The following is a 21,444-nucleotide window of genomic DNA, read 5'->3' as shown; positions in this document are numbered from 1 at the left end:
CCAGTGGTCTGGTGCAGCAGTTAAAGAAAACTCACTGAGTGCTCTGTTCAGCCCTGTGCCGGGCTGTGCTGGGAACCCAGCAGGGATGGAGACAGCCCTGGTCTTGCCCTCCGGGGCTCACGGTCCATCCCCAGATAAGAGCCCACAGTGAGCAGGGCTGGGACAGGGGAGCCCCAAGAGGACACCTCAGCTGAAACCACAGAGGGATGAGTAGGGGTGAGGTAGCAGGGGAGACACTGATCCTAGAGAAAGGAGGAGTATTTGCAGAGGCCAAGAGCTGTGCTCACATGGCCTGGTTCTGGAACTGCGGAGGTGAAGGTGACTAGATCTTGTGGTTTAGGGGAAGGGGCCTGGTCAAGAGAGAGCAAACTGTAAGCGTTAAGAACACCATGCCTGGGCCCCACCCACATGGGGTCTCCTAGGCCACAGTAGGAGATTGGGCTTGATACCTTGAGGGCCCCTGGGAGGTGTGGGGTTGGGCTGAGCTTCTGAAAGGACCCCTCCTCAGCCTGCTCTGGAGGGTGGATTAGAGGGCTGGGTGGAAGGCCCAGGGGGAGACGGGCAGAAGGGGAGGAGAGGAGAAGAGGGTTGGTTGTGGATCCTTTTAGGCAGAGCAGGCAGGAGCCAGCCACTAAGTGGAAGGGAGGAGGAGGAGGAGCTTGCTTGGTTTCCGTTACGTTCACTCTGGCCTCTACACTCTACCTTCTGCACTCTCCTCTGCTCCTTTGGCCTACATACCTGCCCTGCCCCGCTCTAGTCTCCTTCCTGCCTATGTTCCTGTAATGCCTCCATCCTTCCCCTGTTCCTTATAGGAGCCCCCCTCATTCCTTATAGGCACCCACCCCTGTTCTCCATTAGCCTCTCAAGGATTGGGGGCCTCTCTTCTGGCTCAATAAAGACTTCCTGGTTGACAGACTCACATGGCAAGTGGTGTTTGGGGAAGAAGGGGTTCAGAGGCAGTTCCTGGGGTCTCCCCACTAGCACAATGGATTGGAACACCGCCGATCCCACTGATTTTGGGGTACCACTACCCATTCCTGAGGGAACAGACCCCAAGGCCTGCCCTGGCCTGCCTACCTTCGTGGATGCCCCTATTGTGCCAGCCCTCCTTGGGCCCTTCCTGGCACTGGGTGTTGAGCTGGGGAGCGCTTTGTCTGCCCACACTTCCTCCTCTTGCTCCTTCCTTGTCATTCTGTGCACTGTGTCTCCCACGTGTCCCCACGCCTGGTATCCCTCCAGCACCAGCACAAATCCTTACGCTCTGGTCAGGATTGGGAGTGGGCAGTCCCTTGACCAGCCTGCTGGTGGAGGGCGTCTCTTGTCTCCTACAGGGGGTCTTATGGAAGTCGAAGCTGCCTTCCCTCTCTGGTAGGGGTGGGAAGGGCAAGCCAGAATGGGTCCCCAGGCATTGGCAACCTCTCTCTCCTGCCTCGGCCTTTCCATGGGTTGCCCCCAAAGAAAAAAGGCCAAGGTCTGCCCACTCTGTCCAGCGTGGGGCTTCCAGCAGCTGGACCTGTCTTTTCCCTTGGACCAATACCCCAGGCTTTCCAAGGACCAGGCCACAGTAGCCCCTGAGGGACCTGCTGGGTGAGGAGGTGTCTCGTGCAGAGCTTCAGGAATGAGGGCTGGGTCTCCACGCACATGGGGCTGAGGCTCTCCAAGGCTGGTGGGGCTCCCGCCTTCTCGGGGGAGCCGGGCAGAGAGGACAGGCCCACTCTCCGCCTCCTCGCAGCCACCAACCTGTGCTTTGCGGAGCGGAACGTGTACACATCGGAGGTGCTGGCCGTGGTGATGCAGCAGCTGATGGAGCAGAGCCCCCTGCCCATGCTGCTCATGAGGACCGTCATCCAGTCTCTGACCATGTACCCCCGCCTGGGGGGCTTCGTCATGAACATCCTGTCCCGCCTCATCATGAAGCAGGTAACCCGCCCCTGACCGCCCCAGTCCCACAGGCCGTGGACTGCAGCAGGACACACTGAAGATAGGTTGGAGGCAGGACCCTGGGCTTTTCCAGCCTGCTTGCCTCCCACCCTGCAGAGGGAGCCAGGATGAGAGCACACTCTAGGAGACCGGCCAGCCCCTTTCCCCTGCCCTGGCCCCAAAGGGGGTCGCTAACTCGGCTCCAGGAAGGCAATGTGTCCTGTGAGGGCAGCTGGGGGGCAGGAACAGGTGGTAGGCTCCACAGGGTGGGCATCCCAGGAGAGGCATAGTGCCCCTTGCTGCCACCTCTGCGCCCAGTCAGGATGCGTACTAGAGCTGAAAGATGGGCCCATTTCTCAAGAGAAGCTAGAAATCTGGGTTTCTAGAAATACCATGATGAAAAGAAAAAAAAAAACCCCATTCACAAGTTCTCAGACTAGATTCAGCCCACAGGTTGCCACTTGGCAACATCTGGCTTAGAGGTGAGATGCAGATTCAGACAGCCCTGGGTTGAAACCTCAGTTCTGCCCCATGGTACCTGCCTGACCCTGGACGAGACCCCCCCTCCCCGGGCCTCATCTGTTCAGCAGGGCTGACGTCACCCCTCGAGGCTGCTGTGAGGGTGAGATGAGACTGTGCTCACGTGAAAGGGTGTTCTGTTTTCTTCTCCCCGGTCCCTGGGCTGCCCTCATGCCTCAGCTGCTTGGGATCAGGAAAAAGTCAAAGCCCTCTGGAAGGCCAGAGGTCAGGGCTATGGATAGCCCAGAGGACTCTGCTGGATGGTAGGGATTTGGGCCCCATCTTGGTAAGGTCTTTCTTTCAGTTTCTGGGGTGGCTGTCTGCGCGCCCCCTCAGGACTGTGCCCTCCCTGCCCCGTCCAGGTGTGGAAGTATCCCAAGGTGTGGGAGGGCTTCATCAAGTGCTGTCAACGCACCAAGCCCCAGAGCTTCCAGGTCATCCTGCAGTTGCCACCCCAGCAGCTGGGCGCCGTCTTTGACAAGTGCCCAGAGCTCCGGGAGCCCCTGCTGGCCCACGTCCGATCCTTCACCCCCCACCAGGTACCCCAGGGTGTGGGATGGGTGGCCCCATGGGTTCAGCCCTGGAGGACTGGATGAGGGTGGGCAGAGAGGAGCCCTATACTACCACAAAAACTCAGGGGCTCTGGAGGGTCAGGGACCAGGGATCCCGGTGTCCACTGGGATCTTGGGTCCAGGCACTCCATAGAGCCCCCAACCTGCTCTTCCCCTAGCAAGCACACATCCCCAACTCCATCATGACCATCCTGGAGGCCAGTGGCAAGCAGGAGCCAGAGGCCAAGGAAGTGCCTGCGGGGCCCCTGGAAGAGGTGAGGGCCCACAGCCCCCTAACCCCCAAGCCAGCAAGGCCCATCCTGTCCTCCTCCCCACCCCAGCCACCGCTGTCTGGTGGAAGCGCCTGCTGAAAGAGTTGGGAGGTGGGGGAACAGTTGCCCCTTAGGTACTTCCTGTGCCCACCCTGCTCTCTCCCTCAGGGTGCTTTCTGGGTCTTTGCCACCATCCTCTGACAGTGGCCTATGTTCTGGTCCTCTCTCCCTCCACTCTGAGTTTCTGTGTGCCCATCCCCACCCCCAGGACGACCTGGAGCCCTTGGCCCTGGCCCCAGCCCCCCGCCCCCCTCAGGACCTCATCGGCTTGCGACTGGCCCAGGAGAAAGCCTTAAAGCGTCAGCTGGAGGAGGAACAGAAGCTGAAGCCAGGAGGAGTGGGAGCCCCCTTGTCGTCGTCCTCGTCCTCTTCCTCCACCCGGCCAGGCCCTCCCCAGCCCGAAGAAGCCATAGATTTCCGGGAGGAGGGGCCTGAGTGTGAGACCCCCGCCATCTTCATCAGCATGGATGACGACTCGGGGCTGACCGAGGCCGCCCTCCTGGACTCTAGTCTTGAGGGGCCCCTACCTAAGGTAGGGATGACAGCCTCAAAGCAGCAAAGGAAGAAAACAATTAGGGCCCAGGGGTGAAGGGTGTATGCCCAGTGGGGAGGGGAGGGTACAGCCCAAAGGAATCGTGGAGGTAGGACCACGGTACGCTATCCTTGACCCACTCCCCCTTCTCCTGTCACCAGGAGGCAGCGGGCGGGTTGACCTCAAAGGAGGAGCGCAGCCCCCAGACCCTCACCCCTGCCGGAGAAGACACCATGAAGACCCCCAGCCCCGCCAACGAGGAATCCGGGGAACCCGAGACCAAGGGGAACAGCTGACCGGGCTTGGTGGGGAAGGGGAATGGGGCAGGGAGCTGGGGAAGGGCGGGGCGGGGCCTAGCCGGCGGGGCTTTGCCTTTAAAATTAAAAAGATCGTGGGTCTGGGGCGTGAATGCAGTCTCTCGTCTCTACCTGCGTGTCAGCTGTGGGACTGCACGGTATGGGGTGGACGTCCCCACGCGCTGGCTGCAAGACTGGCAGGCCCTCGGTTGCGGGGCCGCGCCTGCGCAGAAACTGGCTCCTTGGCCCCCATCGTCCCCGCGCTCCCTCTCCTGGTAACGGCCCGCCCCCTCCTTCCTTAGAAACGGGCGCGGCTGGAGTAGAGGCCACCGGGAGTGTGCCGGCAGGCGGGCGACTGTCTGGCCTGTCTGCAAGCCTTCCTCCTGGAAGTCTGCGACCTCTTTTGAACTATGGGGGACCCACCGCCCGACCCCGAAACCCCTCCCCATCAACCCTCAAGTCGGAGGAGTTCCCAGGCCTCCCAGCGGCGCAGTTGGGAACTCAGTCAGCCCCAGCCCACCATCTCCGAGGACGGGCCGGAGATACCACTCGATCACCCGGTCCTGCAGAGCGGTCAAGGGATCCTGGCAAGCGAGACCAACCTCCAGGGCTGGTCGCCAGGGGCTCCCCTGACCCCACAGGAGAACTTGATGTTCCAGGCTGAGGAAGGCCAGTTGGGTGGTGTAGAGTACCCGTCCCTGAATATGGGCTTTCCTTCCGAGTTACAGTACCAACCTTATCTGGAAGAAGGTGGGATCCAGGCCACGCGAAACGCCAGCCTAATGCTGCAGCAACTACAGCAGGGCCAAGGCAACCTCTTCCAGCAACTGGACTCTGCCTACCTGGACACCCAGCCCGGCTTCTTGGGCCAGTTCAACATGTACCAGGGAGAAGACCTACAGTTCCACCAGGGTGCCCCGCATGGGCCCTACATGAGGGATGACCCTGCCCTCCAGTACTCGCCCTCTGAGCTGGGCTTCATGCCCTTCAGTATGGAGGTGCCTGAGCCAGAGCCTCGGGAGCTGGCTGTGCAGAATGCCAAGGCCTACCTGCTGCAGACCAGCGTCAGCTGCAGCCTCAGCCTGTGAGAAGGGGTTTGAGCATGGGGAGGGGGTGGGACCCAGGCAGGGAGAGGCCCCACCCAGCCAAGGGTCTCTCTCAGACTGGAGGGTCTCTTCTGTCAGGTAGGGGATCACCCCTCGTGGGTAACCAGTGCCTGCTCCAGGGGCATCTGACTCAGACTAGGAATCAGGGGATGAAACTAACAATAGCTAACATTTACTTACCAGACATTGTGCCACCATTCACACGTTAACATCTAGCGCTCACAGCTGAGATTAGCACACCTACTGCCCCTGTTTTACAGAGGATGAAACTGAGACAGACAAATTGGGTCCCATATCCAAGAGGATAACAGCTAGGATGTGGTGGATGCGTGTGATTTGGCTCCTGAGGCCCGACTCTCCACTAAACTTTGCTGCCTGGGGAAGGCGCTTGCCAACGCTGCTTAGGTGTAGTCAATACACTTCTCAGTCCCCATTACATCTTAGTGAAATTTGCATTCTAGCTGGGAGAGTGGACAATAACTATAACAAATGGTAAGAGCTAAGGTGGAGGGGCTCCTGGGTGGCACAGCGGTTAAGCGTCTGCCTTCGGCTCAGGGCGTGATCCTGGCGTTCTGGGATCGAGCCCCACATCAGGCTCCTCCGCTATGAGCCTGCTTCTTCCTCTCCCACTCCCCCTGCTTGTGTTCCCTCTCTCGCTGGCTGTCTCTATCTCTGTCAAATAAATAAATAAAATCTTTAAAAAAAAAAAAAAAAGAGCTAAGGTGGAAAGTAAGGCAGGATAAGGGGGGGTTATGGAGTCATGTTAAATAGCATGAGGTCAAGGAAGACCTCTGAGGAGGTAACGTTCAATCAGGGACCTGAAGGAGATGAGGGAGAGCACCTTGGATGTAACTGGAGGAACAGTGGTTCAGGTATAGGACACAGCACGTTTAAAGGCTTTAAGGCTTGCTGTGTTTGAGGAACAGCAAGGAGGCTGGTATGTCTGGAACCAAGGGAGAAAGGGGGAGCAGGAGGAGACAAGGCTGGGGAAGTAACAGATCTTGCTAAAGTACAAAACTGACCCTATCCCTCCCGTGTGCAGAGCTTGCCATGGTTCCCCAGTGCCCTCAGGAGTAGGTTCATGCTTCTCACGACAGCCGTTCAGCCCCTACCAGCTCTCCAAACTTCATCTCTAGTCAGCTCCTGATCCAGGATCCTAGACTGTAGTCAAAATTAACCTCTAGCTCTTCCCAACGGTTCCCACCCTCAGGAACTCCAAGGCCCCCGATTGAAAAGCTGAGACCAAAGTCTGACCTCTCCTTACCCTTCCCAATTCAGTGATGGCTCTCCAGCACACCCCAGACTACCACCAACCGGTTTCCACCCAGCAGAGGGTTAGACATACATGCTTTGAAATTAGACCAACCTGGTTTCAAATCCTGGCTGTGCAACCACTGTGTGACCTCATGACCTCAACTCTTCTAAGCCTCTGTTTCCTCATCTGGAGAGTAGGGATCATGATGGTTCCTCCGATGTGTGATTGTGGTGAGAATCCAGCACTGTTCCCAAGTGCTCAGCATAGCCCCAGGCTCAGGTGCAAAGAAGCCATTACAATACTGTCATCACTCTGCCTCCTCTCCCGGCACAACTGCTCTCCCCTCTTCCACCCCAGCCACTCTGACCTCTTCAGTGTTCCTCCAACATGCCAGGCACACCCTCAGCTCAAGGCCTCTGCACATCATCATTCCCAATCCCATCACCTGCAAACAATGGCAGTTTCACTGCTTCCTTTCCAATCCTTTTTACCTTTCCTTTCTTTTTCGTGTCAGATTGCATGGGCTGGGACCGCCAGTGCAGCGTTAAATACAAGGCATGAAAGCAGGCATCCTCGTTCCTAGTCTCCTAGGGAAAAAAATTCAGTCTTTCACCATCATGTTTGGAGTGAGCTGTAGGTTATTTGTGGATCCCCATTATAGCATTATAAAAAATTACCTTCTATTCCTAGTTTGCTGGGTTTTTTTTTTTTAAGTCATAAATGGCTGTTGATTGTTATCAAACAATTTATCTGCACCGGTTGAGGTTATCTTACATATATATTTTTTTAAGATTCATTTATTTATTTTAGAGAGCATGCACAAGTGGGCAGAAGTGCTGAGGGAGAAAATCCCAAGCAGACTCCCTGCTGATGTAGGACTCAATCCCATGACCCTTGAGATCATGACCTGAGCTGAAATCATGAGTTGGACACTTAACTGACTGAGCCACCCTGGTGCCCCAACTTACTGTATTTTTTAAAACATATTAACATGATGGGTTATATTTTTTCTGTTTTTCTAATATCAGCCCTGTCCTGTTCTTAGCCCAGTTTAATCATGGCGTGTCATCTTTTTGAGAGCAGTTCTTTCCTGGGTGCCATTTGCAAATATTTAGCTAAGGACTTAAGCATTTTTTTTTAATTTTTATTTATTTATTTGAGGGAGAGCCAGAGAGACACCACAAGCAGGGGGAGCAGCAGAGGGAGAGGGAGAAGCAGGCTCCCTGCTCAGGAGGGAGCCTGACATGGGGCTCGAACCCAAGACACCGGGATCATGACCTGAGCCCAAGGCAGGTGCTTAACCGACTGAGCCACCCCGGCGCCCCTGCAGTGTCTATATTTCTAAGCGAGATTGGCATGGAATGTTCCTGTCTCCTAGTTTCCTTGAGTTTTGTTAAGATTCTGTGCGACTCATGAAATGTCTCAGGGCCTATGCAGCAGTCGTTCCCTTTGACTGAAACACCCCCGATATCCCTGTGTTCTGCCTCACGTCATTCGGATCTCAGCATAAATGTCCCCTTAGTGTGACCTTCCTATTTAAAGGTCTCCCTATTTAAAATTGGAAGCCATCCCCTATCCCTGGCATTCCCAGTCCCCATTCCCTGCTTTGTCTTCATAGAAAGACACATTTGGACCTGTTTGGTTCCTGTCTGTCTCCATCATCAGAATGTCAGCTCCACCAGGGCAGGGACATTTTCTCTTCTCTATGGGGTCCCCAGCGCCAGGCACAGGGCCAGGCACACAACAGTGAGCTCGCTGAGCTGAGCGAGTGATGTCTCCCACCTCCCACTCCCTCCCGCGGGGAGGCAGGTATGAGCACCTGGTGAACCTGCTGACCAAGATCCTGAACCAGCGGCCCGAGGACCCCTTGTCCATCCTGGAGTCGCTGAACCGCACCACGCAATGGGAGTGGTTCCACCCCAGGCTGGACACCATGCGGGACGACCCTGAGATGGAGTCCACCTACGAGACGGCGGATAGGCAGAAGGGGCTCTTCCTTCGGAGCGGCGCCGGAGCCGAGGGCGAGCAGGAGATGGAGGAGGAGGTGGTGAGTGAGCCGGTGGGAGGGGCGCGCGGCCGGCAGGGCCATGGCCCAGGCTTAGGCACAGCCTGTGCGTGCGTCCGGAGGTGAGGGAACGCACGGTGTGACCCAGAAACACACACGATTTCAGTTTCGTGTGCGCACCAGCCTGAGGGGGCCGGGACCAGGTCACAGAAGGCTTTGAGTGCCGGGCCAAGGGGCTGAGGCGCCTGGAGTGCCCTGAAGTGGTTGAAGCAGAAGGGCTAGTTGGCTCTGCTTTTTTTTTTTTTTTTTTTTTAAGATTTGATTTATTTATCCGAGAGAGAGATAGTGAGAGGGAAAACACAAGTCCGGTGGAGAGGGAGAAGCAGGCTCCCCCCGAGCTGGAAGCCTGACGTGGGGCTCGATCCCAGCACCCTGGATCCATCCATGACCCAAGCTGAAGGCAGATGCTCAATCCACGGAGCCATCCTTGCCTCTGCTTTTTAGAAAGCAGACTCCTGCGGCTCCGTGTAGGTGGAGACTGGTCTCTCTTACCATCCTTTACTCCTTCCTCCCGAAAATAATTCTGCTTTGCTGTTTTCTGTGAGACCCATTGCCTCCTCAGTTTCTCAACGCTGAAGTGCCCCCTAATCCCCGGACTCAGTTTCCCCTTTTGTTAAGTTGAGACCCTCTAAGAACTCTTCCACTCTGGTCCCTGAAGGCCCCACTCCCTTAGAACTTGGAGCTGGAATTCTTTTTTTTTTTTTTTTTTAATTATGTTAGTCACCATACAGTACATCCCTGGTTTTTGATGTAAAGTTCAATGATTCATTAGTTACGTATAACACCCAGTGCACCATGCAATACGTGCCCTCCTTACTACCCATCACCAGTCTATCCCATTCCCCCACACCCCTCCCCTCTGAAGCCCTCAGTTTGTTTCTCAGAGTCCATTGTCTCTCATGCTTCATTCCCCCTTCTGATTACCCCCCCTTTCTTTATCCCTTTCTTCTCCTACCGATCTTCCTAGTTCTTATGTTCCATAGATGAGAGAGATCATGTGATAATTGTCTTTCTCTTCTTGACTTATTTCACTTAGCATTATCTTGGAGCTGGAATTCTTAATGGGAGGTCTGCAAATACGCGAAATTGTGGACGTTTGTGGCCTGTGCATGGCTCTAGGAAGAGACTTAAATCCGTGATTCAGCTTTTTGTTTTTTTGTTTTGTTTTGTTTTGTTTTGTTTTTTTGTTTTGTTTTTTGTTTTTTTTTTTTTAATGATTTTTTATTATATTATGTTAGTCACCATACAGTACATCCCCGGTTTCCAATGTAAGGCTCGATGATTCATTAGTTGTGAAGTGATTCAGCTTTTTGTATTTATTTTTCTGACAGGAGATGGGGCTCTCATTCCCCTTTTTCTATTTCTTCTAAGTTGCTAGCCATGATCCCCAACAGCCTTTGTGGGGAAATGCATGCTTTCCTTACGCCCTCCTTTGAAATGCTATCTCTATGATTTATTTACACCTATATGGACTCGACCCTTTTGTGGATTCTCTATTCTTCACCTTCACTGTGTAGACGTCTTTCTGCTTTAGAACTGTCCTCTCTGCTGTGTACAGCCGCCGCAAAGCAGGTTTGGCTATTTGGTGGCATAAGGCTCCCGGCGCTAGGCCTCTGTTTCATAACAGAGGCTGACTGTTCTTGCATTTATAATTTCAGACTAACTTGGGGTGTGCTCAGCGTGGAGTCTGCTTGGGATTCTCTCTCTCCCTCTGGCCCAGCCTGCTGCTCGTTCTGTCGCTCGCTCTCTCAAAATAAAGAAATAATACCTTTAAAAAATAATTTCAGACTAACTTTAGTATTACTGCATCACATTCCAAAAACTAACAATTTACTGTACTTGTTTGAGAGCATAGATCACATTAAGGCAGGAAATAGATAATGTTGCTTGGGAGACAAGTGCTTAAAACAAGATAGAAGTTTTTCTCCCATCTGAGATTCAGGCGCAAGCATCCACAGCTGACAAGGTGCCTACCCCGGGAAGGGGCACTGAGGGCTGTCTTCTGCCCCATTCGCAATCCTCCTCCCTGTTTCTACACCAAGAGAACAGTTTTCAGCATCCTAGAAGCCTGGGTATAAATCCCGTCTCTGGCCAATGCAGTCAGTAAGGCTTGCTCCTGGCTGCAATGCTTAATTACAGTGGACCAAGCATTTCACCAAATGTGTAATTACTTCACTTGGCCAAGAGTGGGCAGAGTTGGGGCATCTTCTCTGTGAGATCAGGAAGAATCTGGCTCTTTTCTCCCCTCTGCTCTATGTTTGGTCCTTGAGCTCATCACTTGATGTTCAAAGAATGGTTGCTGCAGCCTCAGACATCATATCCTCACACCAGGGGCCCCCAAAAGGGAGGAAGGGACCTTTTCTTCGTGTGTCTCCCCTTTTTAAAAAAATTGGTGGGGTGCCTGGCTGGCTCACTCGGAGGAGCTTGCAACTTGATCTCAGGGCTGTGAGTTTAAGCCCCACGTTGAGGGTAGAGATTACGAAAAAAATAAATAAACTCGGGGCCCCTGGGTGGTGCAGTCGGTTAAGTGTTGACTCTTGCTTTTGGCTCAGGTCACGATCTCATGGTCATGGGACTGAGCCTGGGACTCCGTGCTCAACACACAGTCTGCTTAAGGTTCTCTCTCCCTCTCCCTCTGTCCCTCCTGCTCCTGCTCCCTCTCTCTAAAATAAATAAATAAATCTTTAGGGGTGCCTGGGTGGCTCAGTCGGTTAAGTGTCTGCCTTCTGCTCAGGTCATGATCTCAGGGTCCTGGGATCGAGCCCCCATTGGGCTCCCTGCTCAGCAGGGAGTCTGCTTCTCCCTCTCCCTCTGCCTGCCGCTCTGCCCGCTTGTGCTCTTCTCTCCGTCAAATAAATAAATGAAATCTTTAAAAAAAAACAACAAATGACGATTCTCCTACTCTAGAATGTTGGGGTGTGCCACATGGAGCTGAGATCACAAACAGCACAGCGATCTCAGTGGCTTCAAAGCACCCAGCTTATTTCTCGCTCACATCGCCTGCCCAGCCAGAGTTCAGAGGCTTTTGCTCATCAGCTGCTTGAGAACCCAGGGCGGTGGAGGTAACACTGTGCCACAGGCTTCCACCATTGCGGAGGAGGAGAAAGAGAGCATAGCAGACCCCACATTGGTTCCTACAGCTTCTGCCTGGCTGTGACATGTGTCCTTTCCCCTGCTGTTTCAAGTAGTCGGAGCAAGTGACAGGGCCCCTCCTGAGTGCAATGGGGGTGGGGGTGTAGCCTTCCTCTTTGGGAAGGGACTTCAAACACTTGAGGACAACAGTGTGCCTATGTCCAGCAGGCCTAGGGAGAAGATGCAATAAATTGTTCCTCTTACCACGAATCACAAATGGAGCTTTTACAAAAATGAGACTGCAGTATATAAATCTTCAGGAAAAACCTCAGTACACTTGTCACCAAATTGAAGCATCCCATCCTGATACCAACCATCTGTTAGGGGTTGAATTGCGTCCTCCAAAAATTCTTAGGAAGGGTGAAGTATCCCTCATGCAGGTGCTTCAGAATGGGACCTTATCTGGAAGTAGGGTCACCGCAGAGGTAATTAGTTAAGATGGGGTCATTCTGGAATAGGGTGAACCCCTAGTCCAATAGGACTAGTGTCCTTATAAAAGGTGAAGTGTGGACACAAAGTTTCATTCATCCGCCGTGTGGTTCCCACACTTAGCCTGTTTCACTTTCAGCCACGCGCTCAAGGTGGACCCATATTCGTTTCTTATTGCTGCTCTAACAAACTTAGCGGCTTAGGACAACACAACGTTTCACCTTACAGTTCTGGAGGGCAGAAGCCCACTTCGGGTTGGGTCTCACCAAGGCTAAATTGAAGGTCGGCAGGGTTGCTCTACTAATGGAGGCTCTTGAAGAGAAACCATCTCCCAGTCTTTTCCAGCTTCTAGAAGCAGCACACATTCCTTCCTCCTGGGTCTTCCTCAAGCTTCAAAGCCAGGAGCGTGGCACCTTCGGTCTCTGACTCTGATTTCTGCTTCCATCATCACATCCTCTCTAACCGTCCCACCTTCCTCTTTCACTTATCAAGACACTTGTGATTATTCTGGGCCAACACAGATCATCCAGGACGTCCCTATCTCAGGATCCTTAATTTAATCACACCTGCAAGTCATGTTTGCCATGTAAGATAACATAGTTGCAGGTCCAGGGGTTGGGACCCGGACCACTTTGGGGAAATCGTTATTCTACCTACCATACCCCCTCTCTCTCCATTCTGATTTCAAATTCTGGCAAGAGTGCATGTGCTTTCCCTGGTTTGGGCAATGTGTTTCCCTGGACCAGTCAGGTTGGCCAAGGGCAGGTCAAGGGCTGATCTCATGAGGAAGGACCTCGTGTGTTTTGTTCTCTGATATATCTCAGTGCCTGTCCTAGCCTGGGACTGGCACCCACTGGTCTTTATCTTTTTATTTTTTTAAAAAGATTTTATTTGTTTGAGAGAGAGTGCATGGGGGGAGGGGCAGAGGGAGAGGGACAAACAGACTCCGAGCTGAGCATGGAGCCCCATGTGGGGCTGGATCCCAGGACCCTGAGATCGTGACCCAAGCTGAAATCAAGATTCAGATGCTCAACTGACTAAGCCACCCAGTCGCCCCTCCCACTGGGTCTTTAATAAAGATTTCTGAACCAACTAAATGAAAAAGTATTGGGTTCAGCCTTGGGGCCATGTGGTTGTGGAGGTGTCTGGGCCCAAACCTCACTGTATTCTAGTCCCAGCCCTCGACTTACTTGTTCTCACTCCCTTTCTGCCCCCACCCCCTTCTCTCTGTCTCTCCCCCTCTGTCTCCCTGAACAAAGCAGATGGTGAAGGAGAAGGCAGTGAGGGCAAGACTTATCACCACCATCCTCCAACATCACTGATTCCTGGGCTCAAGACCTGCCTCTTCCCTTAATTTGCTATATGATTTGGGGTATCTGTTAGGGGTGCATTTGGCTGCAAGTAACAGAAAACATGACTGAAAGTGGCTTCTTTGTCCCATAGAACAAGAAGGCCAGGGAGGTAAGGCAGCTCAGTGATGCCACTGGGGACAGAGAGTTTCCACCTTTCATCTCTACCATCATTAGGGTATGGGAGTTTGTCTCCCATGTTGCCTCATGGTTCCAAAATAGCTGCTGTGCCTCCAGATCTCACATCCCATTCCAGGCAGAAAGAAGAGGGAAGGATGAAGGAGGAACGGATTTTCTCCCTAGTGCTTTGTTGTTGTTGTTGTTGTTGTTGTTGTTGTTGTTGTTTTGCCTTTTCTTTTCCTATAAGGGACATCCTCCCCCAAGGACTTGCCCCTACTTCTCACTGTCCAGCAGTGGTCTCATGAGCAGCTGGGTTACAGAGTAGTTCACTTGTCTGGATTTTAGAAGAGTCAAACTAGGGATCAGGGCTTCAGCCTTCTTCCCTCTGCCCTCCACCCCACCCTCTGCAGGCTGAGACAGCCGTGCCCAACATCATGGAGACCGCCTTCTACTTCGAGCAGGCTGGCGTGGGCCTGAGCTCAGACGAGAGTTTCCGCATCTTCATGGCCCTGAAGCAGCTGGTGGAACAACAGCCCATCCACACCTGCCGCTTCTGGGGCAAGATCCTGGGGCTCAGCCGCAGCTACCTGGTGGCTGAGGTGGAGTTCCGGGAGGGCGAGGAGGAAGGGGAGGAGGAGGAGATGGAGGAGATGATGGAGGGCGGCGAGGGCCTGGAGGCCCACGGCGAGGAGGAGGGCGAGGAAGACGAGGAGAAGGTCACCGACATTATCCCCAAGCCCATGTGGAAGGCCCCGCCCGTCATCCCCAAGGAGGAGAGCCGCTCGGGTACCAACAAGTACCTGTACTTCGTGTGCAACGAGCCCGGCCGGCCGTGGACGCGGCTGCCGCACGTCACGCCCGTCCAGATCGTGCAGGCCCGCAAGATCAAGAAGTACTTCACCGGCTACCTGGACGCGCCGGTCATCAGCTTCCCGCCCTTCCCGGGCAACGAGGCCAACTACCTGCGCGCCCAGATTGCCCGCATCTCGGCGGCCACGCACATCAGCCCGCTTGGCTTCTACCAGTTCGGCGAGGAGGAGGGCGACGAGGAGGAGGAGGGCGGCGCGGGGCGCGACTCGTACGAGGAGAACCCCGACTTTGAGGGCATCCCGGTGCTCGAGCTGGTGGACTCCATGGCCAACTGGGTGCATCACACGCAGCACATCCTGCCGCAGGTGAGGCCCGGGGGCTCCAGCCTCTTCCCTCCCCCACCCGCGGCAGAACCAGGGGGCTCTCTGCCCGACCGCGCACGTGTCAGATACCATGCAGCACCTCAAGCGGGGGGCTGGGCTGCAGCCGTCCTCCAGGACTTTATTTCTGCTGCAAAACTGAATAGTCCGGCTTGCTGCCAAATGACGCAAGAGAGCAACTTCTGGTTTTCGCAGCTTTTCAGGTTTGGGAATTGTGGGTAAGAGACTGAGGACCTGCCTTTCTTGAATGCTCGAAATATCGGTCTTTATGTTCATTCATTCACTCATGCAAGGAAACACCTGCTGTGTGCTAGGAACTTTTCATTCATTCATTCATTCATTCATTCATTCATTCATTCAACAAACTTTTATGGACTCCTGCAATGTTTTATTGAATCCAAATAACTCCTTTTGAGGTCGTTAACTGTCATTCATTCCCATTTCATAGTTGAGGCCACCGAAGTAGGCTCTATGCTGTACTTTGGTTCATTCATTCAACAAACACCTATCAGCCCTCCAGTGCCTCCGGGAACCCAGGAGCAGTCCCATGAGAGAGGCCCCAATAACACCCCCATTTCACAGATGAGTGAACAGAGGATCATCTGGGCTGGTGAATGTCAGCCCCACAGGGCAGAGATTGGGGGGGGCAGTGTCTCTTCTCTCAAGGATGGATCCCCTAGCACCTACCTGTATATAGTAGGTGCTCATTAAATGTACAATAAATTAATGAATGACTGCACAGATGGGAACCACACAGCTGGCAGGTGGCAGGAATCTCCACCTCACCCCTACAGCTCTCTCAGCCTCTCCCCCCTCCCCCGACCTGTGTGACTAACCCTGTCCTCCTGGCCATACCTGGTCCCTGAGGACAGGGCCAGGGCCCAATGTCCCTCCTGGCGCCTCACCTCCTCCCAGAGTGCAGGCCAGGCTCTGCCCACCAGGGGTGCCGACTGACCTCCCCCCTCCCCCCTCCTCAGGGCCGCTGCACTTGGGTGAACCCTTTGCAGAAGACGGAAGAGGAAGAGGAGCTGGGGGAGGAGGAAGAGAAGGCAGACGAGGGCATGGAGGAGGTGGAGCAGGAGGTTGGGCCGCCACTGCTGACCCCGCTCTCAGAAGATGCAGGTAACCATCCTCTTCACCCTCTTCATCTCACTCACGCCAGCCCACCTGACCAGGAGGGGCCCGGGGGGAAAGCGGGGGGGGGGGGGACAGCAAAACTGCTAGGGGCAACTCTCTGAGCCTCAGTTGTTCCCTCCTCTAGAGCATGGGCCTGGTGACAGCTCCTCTCTCTTGGGGTTATAGGGACACGTCCGTCTTGTGAGCCGTGTCAGGCAAAGTCAATGTCCTGGATGGAGGGATAAGATCTTTCTTATCAAACCCATGTGGGTTTGGGGAGAGAGAGTCAGAAAGCCTTTCCCCCAAGGAGGCAGGACCTGAGCTGGATTTCAGAAGCCTGGATAGGAATTTCCTGAGGTCAGAGCCTCAGGCACCTGGAGGATGGGGGAAGGAGAGGCTGAGAGTGGGTGAGTGGACAGACTGCAAATTTTGAACCCAGATTCCCGGGAGCCTAGGGCCTGTGCCGTGCCCTCTGCACCCTGGTCCCAACCAATGGCCAACCTGGAAGGGAGATCACAGGAGCTCCTGCAAGGCAGGTAAGGGAAGGATACCCACTTCTTGGGTGTGGTCACTGAGGCTCAGACAGGTGCGGGGGCTTCCTGGGGCCACACAGCAAGAAAGTGATCTGGAGCCGGCCACAGTTCCCTTCATGCCCTTCCCTGTCCTCCTCCTTTGCTCTCTCCCCTCTTTCTGTCTCCCCTCCAGGGGGCTGTGTAGGGCTTCGGGGAGTTCTGACCTCCCTGGTGCTCTCCACCCTCCTGCAGAAATCATGCACATGTCACCCTGGACCGCCCGCCTGTCCTGCAGCCTTTGCCCACAGTACTCCGTGGCCGTCGTGCGCTCCAATCTTTGGCCAGGGGCCTATGCCTATGCCAGTGGCAAGTACGTCTTCTTCTAGTCCCTTCCAGCAGAGAAAGCTCCTACAACTTCCTCAGTGCCAGGCCGAGGGCAGGGGGTGGGATGGAGATCAGAAGGACCCCCTTTAGGAAGCCCCCAGGGCTGACCTCCACACTCACCTCCAGGAATTCCACTGGGGCTAAAATGAGAAATCCTGGACAAAGAGGGTGAGCCCCTCAGATAGGAGAATGGAGGAGCAGAGAGGGGAAGGAACTGACCCAGGTCACACAGCATATGCAGATTCAAACTTGGATCTCTGGCCTCCGGACTCAGGAGTCCACTTTGAGGTGGCCCTGACAGGGGCAGAGTCTAGTGTCTGGGGAACCTAACTCCTTCCCCAGGCCCCCTGGACAGTTCTTCTCCCCACAGGGCAGAAGTCTTCCCCACCAGGAACCCGCACCTGTTGCTCCCAAAAGATCTGCAGGCTGAAGTCATTCCTGCATCTTCCCACCCGCAGCTACACACTCCCTGAGATGTGCACGACACACTCACTACACACTGAGAGTCCCTCAGTCTCTCCCACCAGGCACATCCCAGCCTTTCTGCTTAGCCACTTAGGGAGTGCCCTCCACGGCCGTGGGCGGGAGCACTTACCCGCTCTGTCCACCAGGTGGCATGATAAGTTTTCATAGATTTTCCTTTTCCATCTCTGTGATCGACGCATGCTGTGTTGGATCCCATGATGAGATTTCACGTAATCTTGATACTTTAACTACATTCTTGCCAATTTTTCCCCCTCCAGAAACAGGGAAGAGGCTTGCTTGCTTGCTTTTGCCAACCCCCTTCTTCTGGCCACACTCTAATTTGCCAACATCTTTTCTTTTCTTTCTTTTCTTTTCTTTTCTTTCCCTTCTCTTCTCTTCTCTTCTCTTCTCTTCTCTTCTCTTCTCTTCTCTTCTCTTCTCTTCTCTTCTCTTTTTTCTTTTCTTTTCTTTTTTTTTTTAAGATTTTATTTATTTATTTGACAGAGATAGAGACCGCCAGCGAGAGAGGGAACACAAGCAAGGGGAGTGGGAGAGGAAGAAGCAGGCTCATAGCGGAGGAGCCTGATGTGGGGCTCGATCCCATAACGCCAGGATCACGCCCTGAGCCGAAGGCAGACGCTTAACCGCTGTGCCACCCAGGCGCCCCATCTTTTTTCTTTTCTTTTCTTTTTTTTAAGATTTTATTTTTAAGGGTTCTCCACACCCAACACAGGGCTCGAACTTACAACCCCCAGATCAAAAGTCACACGCTCCCTCAACTGAGCCAGTCAGGCGCCCCGCCAACATCTTTCTGAAAGCAAAAGATCCAAATTTGGAACTCCACTCACCCACCCGTCCTTCACCCATCCATCCACCACTCTATCAACCATCCCTCCAATCACCCATGTTTTTTTTTTTTTCCTTTATAAAAGACTCTTGGATGTCCCTGTTTGCCAGCTGTATGCTAGGTCCCAGGCCCTTTATTGAAAAGGCGATGTGGATCCTGCCCCTGAGAGCAGGCAGAGGGAGCGTAGACGTTAATCATATAGCATCCCCTCCCCCGAGCCAAATAAATACCTTGTTACAAACTAAGTACCACTAGGGACAGATAGCGCAGGGACCAATTACAGCTCCAAACTCTCATCTTAAGGGCATCAAGTAGGACGCCTGGGAAGAGCAATCTTGATGTGAAATCTTTGGGGGAAAGAGAGAAGTAACGGGGAAAAGCAGGTAGAGGACATTCTAGACCAGAGCTTCCCAGACCATTAGTGCAGAGGACCCCAGGGATCTGGTTAAAGTTCAGGTTCCGGTGGCACAGGAGTGGGGTTGGGGCCGGAGAGAGTCCGTCTTCCTAGCAAGCTCACCCTCCCGGGCGAGGCTTCCAGGGAGCCAGTATACCTGAAGGGTCCGAGGAAGACCTGGAGGAAAACAACTGTCTCAGGAACTGCAAGGCTGTTAAAGGGCAAAACCACGGAGCCCCCATGGCAAACTCTCCATTCCTCTCTCCTTCTCTTTTAACACAAATAAAATACAAGCCACCTGTGTCTTTTAAACTTTCTTTTTTAAAAAGCTTTTTAAAACTTTTTTTTTTAATTTTCTAGTACTAGCCACATCCAAGAGTAAAAACAGGCAAATTCATTTAAATAATATACTTTATTTCACCCTAAGTATCCTAAATGTTATCATTACAACATGAAAGCAATAATGTAAACAATAAGCTATATTACGTTGTGTCTTTTATTTTCATGCCATGTCTTCAGAATCTGGTGTGGCGTTGAGACTTCCAGCACATTCCGTTCGGAAGCTACCTTGTCATCAGAAGTACTTGACCTGTATTCAGATTTCACATTCGCAGTTGAGAAAGTAGGTTCATGGACCCAAGTTGTCCCAGACATGCTTAGACATTTTCCAGTAATGAACTGAGTATCGGTTTTATTGCTTCAATTTAAATTCATTACAATGAAATAAAAGCCACTCCCACAACAGCAGAACACACATTCTCCTCAAATGCGTATGAAACAGCCTCCAGGACTAGACCACACGCTAGGCCATGAAACAAATCTCGTACAAAATACGTTCTCTGGCCACACTGGAATGAAATTAGAAATCAGGGATGCCTGGGTGGCTCAGCTGGTTAAGCGTCTGCCTTTGACTTAGGTCATGATCCCAGGGGCCTAGGGCTGAGTCCTGTGTTGGGCTCCCTGGTCAGTGAGGAGCCTGCTTCTCCCACTCCCTCTGCCTCTCCCCCCTGCTTGTGCTCTCTCGCTCTCTCTGACAAATAAATAAATAAATAAAATCTTAAAAATAAATTAGAAATCAAAAACAGAAGGAATTTGGGAGAATTTCACAGATATGTAGAAATTACCACACTCCTAAATAACCAGGGGGCCGAAGAAAATTGTGGGTGAAATGAGAAAATCGAATACATTAGAAACTCAGCTGTTTGGTCACCCTGGCCACATGTCAAGTGCTCAGTGGTTCCACGTGCTGGTGCAGAGTGCAGCTCTAGACACACCTGGCACTTAGGGGACAGATGCTCAGTAATGACTGAAGAGCCCACGAGCAGAGAAGCCCCGCCAGCACGTATCACCCCACCGCCTACCACTTCGCAGTCATGCTGCGCCCAAGCTGGGTCCCACCTTCAGTGAAAGCCCAGGCTGGGGCCTTCGAGGGAGGATTTCCCAGTATCTCTCTGCCTTTCCAGGAAGTTTGAGAACATCTACATTGGCTGGGGCCACAAGTACAGTCCGGAGAACTTCAACCCACCCCTGCCGGCCCCCATTCAGCACGAGTACCCCAGCAGCCTGGACATCATGGAGATAAGTGACCCCACGGTGGAGGAGGAACAGGCCCTCAAGGCAGCCCAGGAGCAGGCCCTGGCGGCCACAGAGGAGGAGGAGGAAGATGAGGAGGAAGATGAGGACGAGGACCTGGAAGACTGAAGGGGGCCCCCCAGCCCCCCTCCCCCAAGCAGGTAGATAGCAAGTTTCCCCTTATACATAGTGAGTGATGGGTTGTTTTTTTCATGGGTGGTTTGCTTTCTGCCCCTGGAGGGCAGGGGTAGAAGAGGAAGGTAACTGCTCTAAATAAAATTTCCCCACGGCATTATGGCCTAGCTCTTCATTCGTTCGTTGACATGGCCTCCAAGTCAGGGCTGTTGGGCTCTGCTGGGAACAGACATTGCCCGGCATAGTCTCCCTATCTGTGTCATTGATGCCTTTCTCCGGCCAGCAAACAACTATTGAAGTGTCTTCTGTCAGCCCAGCCCTGTGGTGGGGACACAGAGGTGGCCAAGCAGCCCTAGCTCTGCTTCCCCGGGGCTCACACTCTTACAGGAGAGACAGACACTCCCTCCGCCCCCCCCCCCAGCAGTGACAACCCAGATGGGGGAGCCCGGAGGACGGACAGAGCTCCTGAACTGACTCTTAAAGAGTCAAGAGCAGGGGCGCCTGGGTGGCACAGCGGTTAAGCGTCTGCCTTCGGCTCAGGGTGTGATCCCAGCATTCTGGGTTCGAGCCCCACATCAGGCTCCTCTACTATGAGCCTGCTTCTTCCTCTCCCACTCCCCCTGCTTGTGTTCCCTCTCTCGCTGGCTGTCTCTATCTCTGTTAAATAAATAAATAAAATCTTTAAAAAAAAAAAAAGAGTCAAGAGCAGAGTGGGGAAGAGCATTCCGAGCAGAGGGAATGGCATGTGCAAAGACCCAACGGCAAGAGAGCATTGTGTTGAGGTAGCTTCTTGAATCTCCGTGTTTGGGACATGGTGTGAGGAGTTAGTGGTGAGAGATGGGATTGGAAAGAGAGACTGGCAGGAGCAAATCACTCAGGGCTTTACTTTGCCATGAGAGCAGTAGGGAGCCACAGATGAACTTGGAGCAAGGGAGGGTACTAGTCACCTTCATCCTTTAGAAAGACCTCTCTAGATGCCAAGTGGAGTGTACATTGAGGGGTGGGATGGGATTCCAGGGGAGCAGAGACAAGGCTGATGCTGAGAGGGCCCGAGCAGGAGAGGAGGACTTTGGACCAGTGCTATGCAGAGAAAGGGACTGGAAAAGAGGACTTCATGTGACAGAATGCAAAAAACTTGGAGACTGGAAGCAGAGGGTATAGGGAGATGATGCAGATTTAGGGAGACCCTGCGGTCTGCAGCCTGGATGCCTGGGGGGATGGCA

At 53.5% G+C, this 21,444-nt stretch overlaps 2 protein-coding genes across 4 annotated transcripts in view; both read left to right on the top strand.

Annotated features, from left to right (window-relative positions):
• The window catches only part of SYMPK (symplekin scaffold protein), a 36,151-nt gene extending 31,917 nt beyond the window's left edge, over positions 1-4,234 (top strand). The window contains exons 23-27 of one of the 2 annotated variants that reach the window (XM_045776288.2): positions 1,733-1,920; positions 2,802-2,978; positions 3,170-3,265; positions 3,531-3,854; positions 4,016-4,234. In XM_045776288.2, the coding sequence (XP_045632244.1) occupies positions 1,733-1,920; positions 2,802-2,978; positions 3,170-3,265; positions 3,531-3,854; positions 4,016-4,150 (920 nt within the window). In that variant the 3' untranslated portion in view covers positions 4,151-4,234. The remainder of the gene's footprint in view (positions 1-1,732; positions 1,921-2,801; positions 2,979-3,169; positions 3,266-3,530; positions 3,855-4,015) is intronic. The other variant, XM_087870925.1, reaches the window with a different exon arrangement.
• Positions 4,235-4,363: 129 nt separating this feature from the next.
• On the top strand, positions 4,364-20,459 carry RSPH6A (radial spoke head 6 homolog A). 2 transcript variants are annotated; one of them, XM_045776289.2, is made up of 7 exons: positions 4,364-4,710; positions 4,747-5,234; positions 8,321-8,558; positions 14,017-14,781; positions 15,774-15,918; positions 16,677-16,794; positions 19,978-20,459. In XM_045776289.2, exons 1-7 carry the CDS (start codon positions 4,561-4,563, stop codon positions 20,213-20,215), a joined length of 2,142 nt encoding a protein of 713 aa, XP_045632245.2. In that variant the 5' UTR covers positions 4,364-4,560; the 3' UTR covers positions 20,216-20,459. The 2 variants fall into 2 exon arrangements, with proteins under 2 accessions (XP_045632245.2, XP_087727052.1); XM_087870926.1 differs by having other exon boundaries at positions 4,364-5,234.
• The last annotated feature ends 985 nt before the right edge of the window (positions 20,460-21,444 follow it).

Source organism: Ursus americanus, chromosome 21 (genome assembly GCF_024610735.1).
Source record: "Ursus americanus isolate L20-20 chromosome 21, mUrsAme1.1.p, whole genome shotgun sequence".
In the NCBI taxonomy this organism is placed as follows: domain Eukaryota; kingdom Metazoa; phylum Chordata; class Mammalia; order Carnivora; family Ursidae; genus Ursus; species Ursus americanus.
This window is presented reverse-complemented; position numbering and strand designations above follow the sequence as displayed.

Bases quoted from the DNA above. Each gene is read 5' to 3' on its own strand.
- RSPH6A (XM_087870926.1), top strand. From the start codon at position 4,561: ATGGGGGACCCACCGCCCGACCCCGAAACCCCTCCCCATCAACCCTCA. The intron at 5,235-8,320 runs GTGAGAAGGGGT...GCGGGGAGGCAG, and splicing joins GTCAGCTGCAGCCTCAGCCT to GTATGAGCACCTGGTGAACC. The intron at 15,919-16,676 runs GTAACCATCCTC...ACCCTCCTGCAG, and splicing joins CCCGCTCTCAGAAGATGCAG to AAATCATGCACATGTCACCC.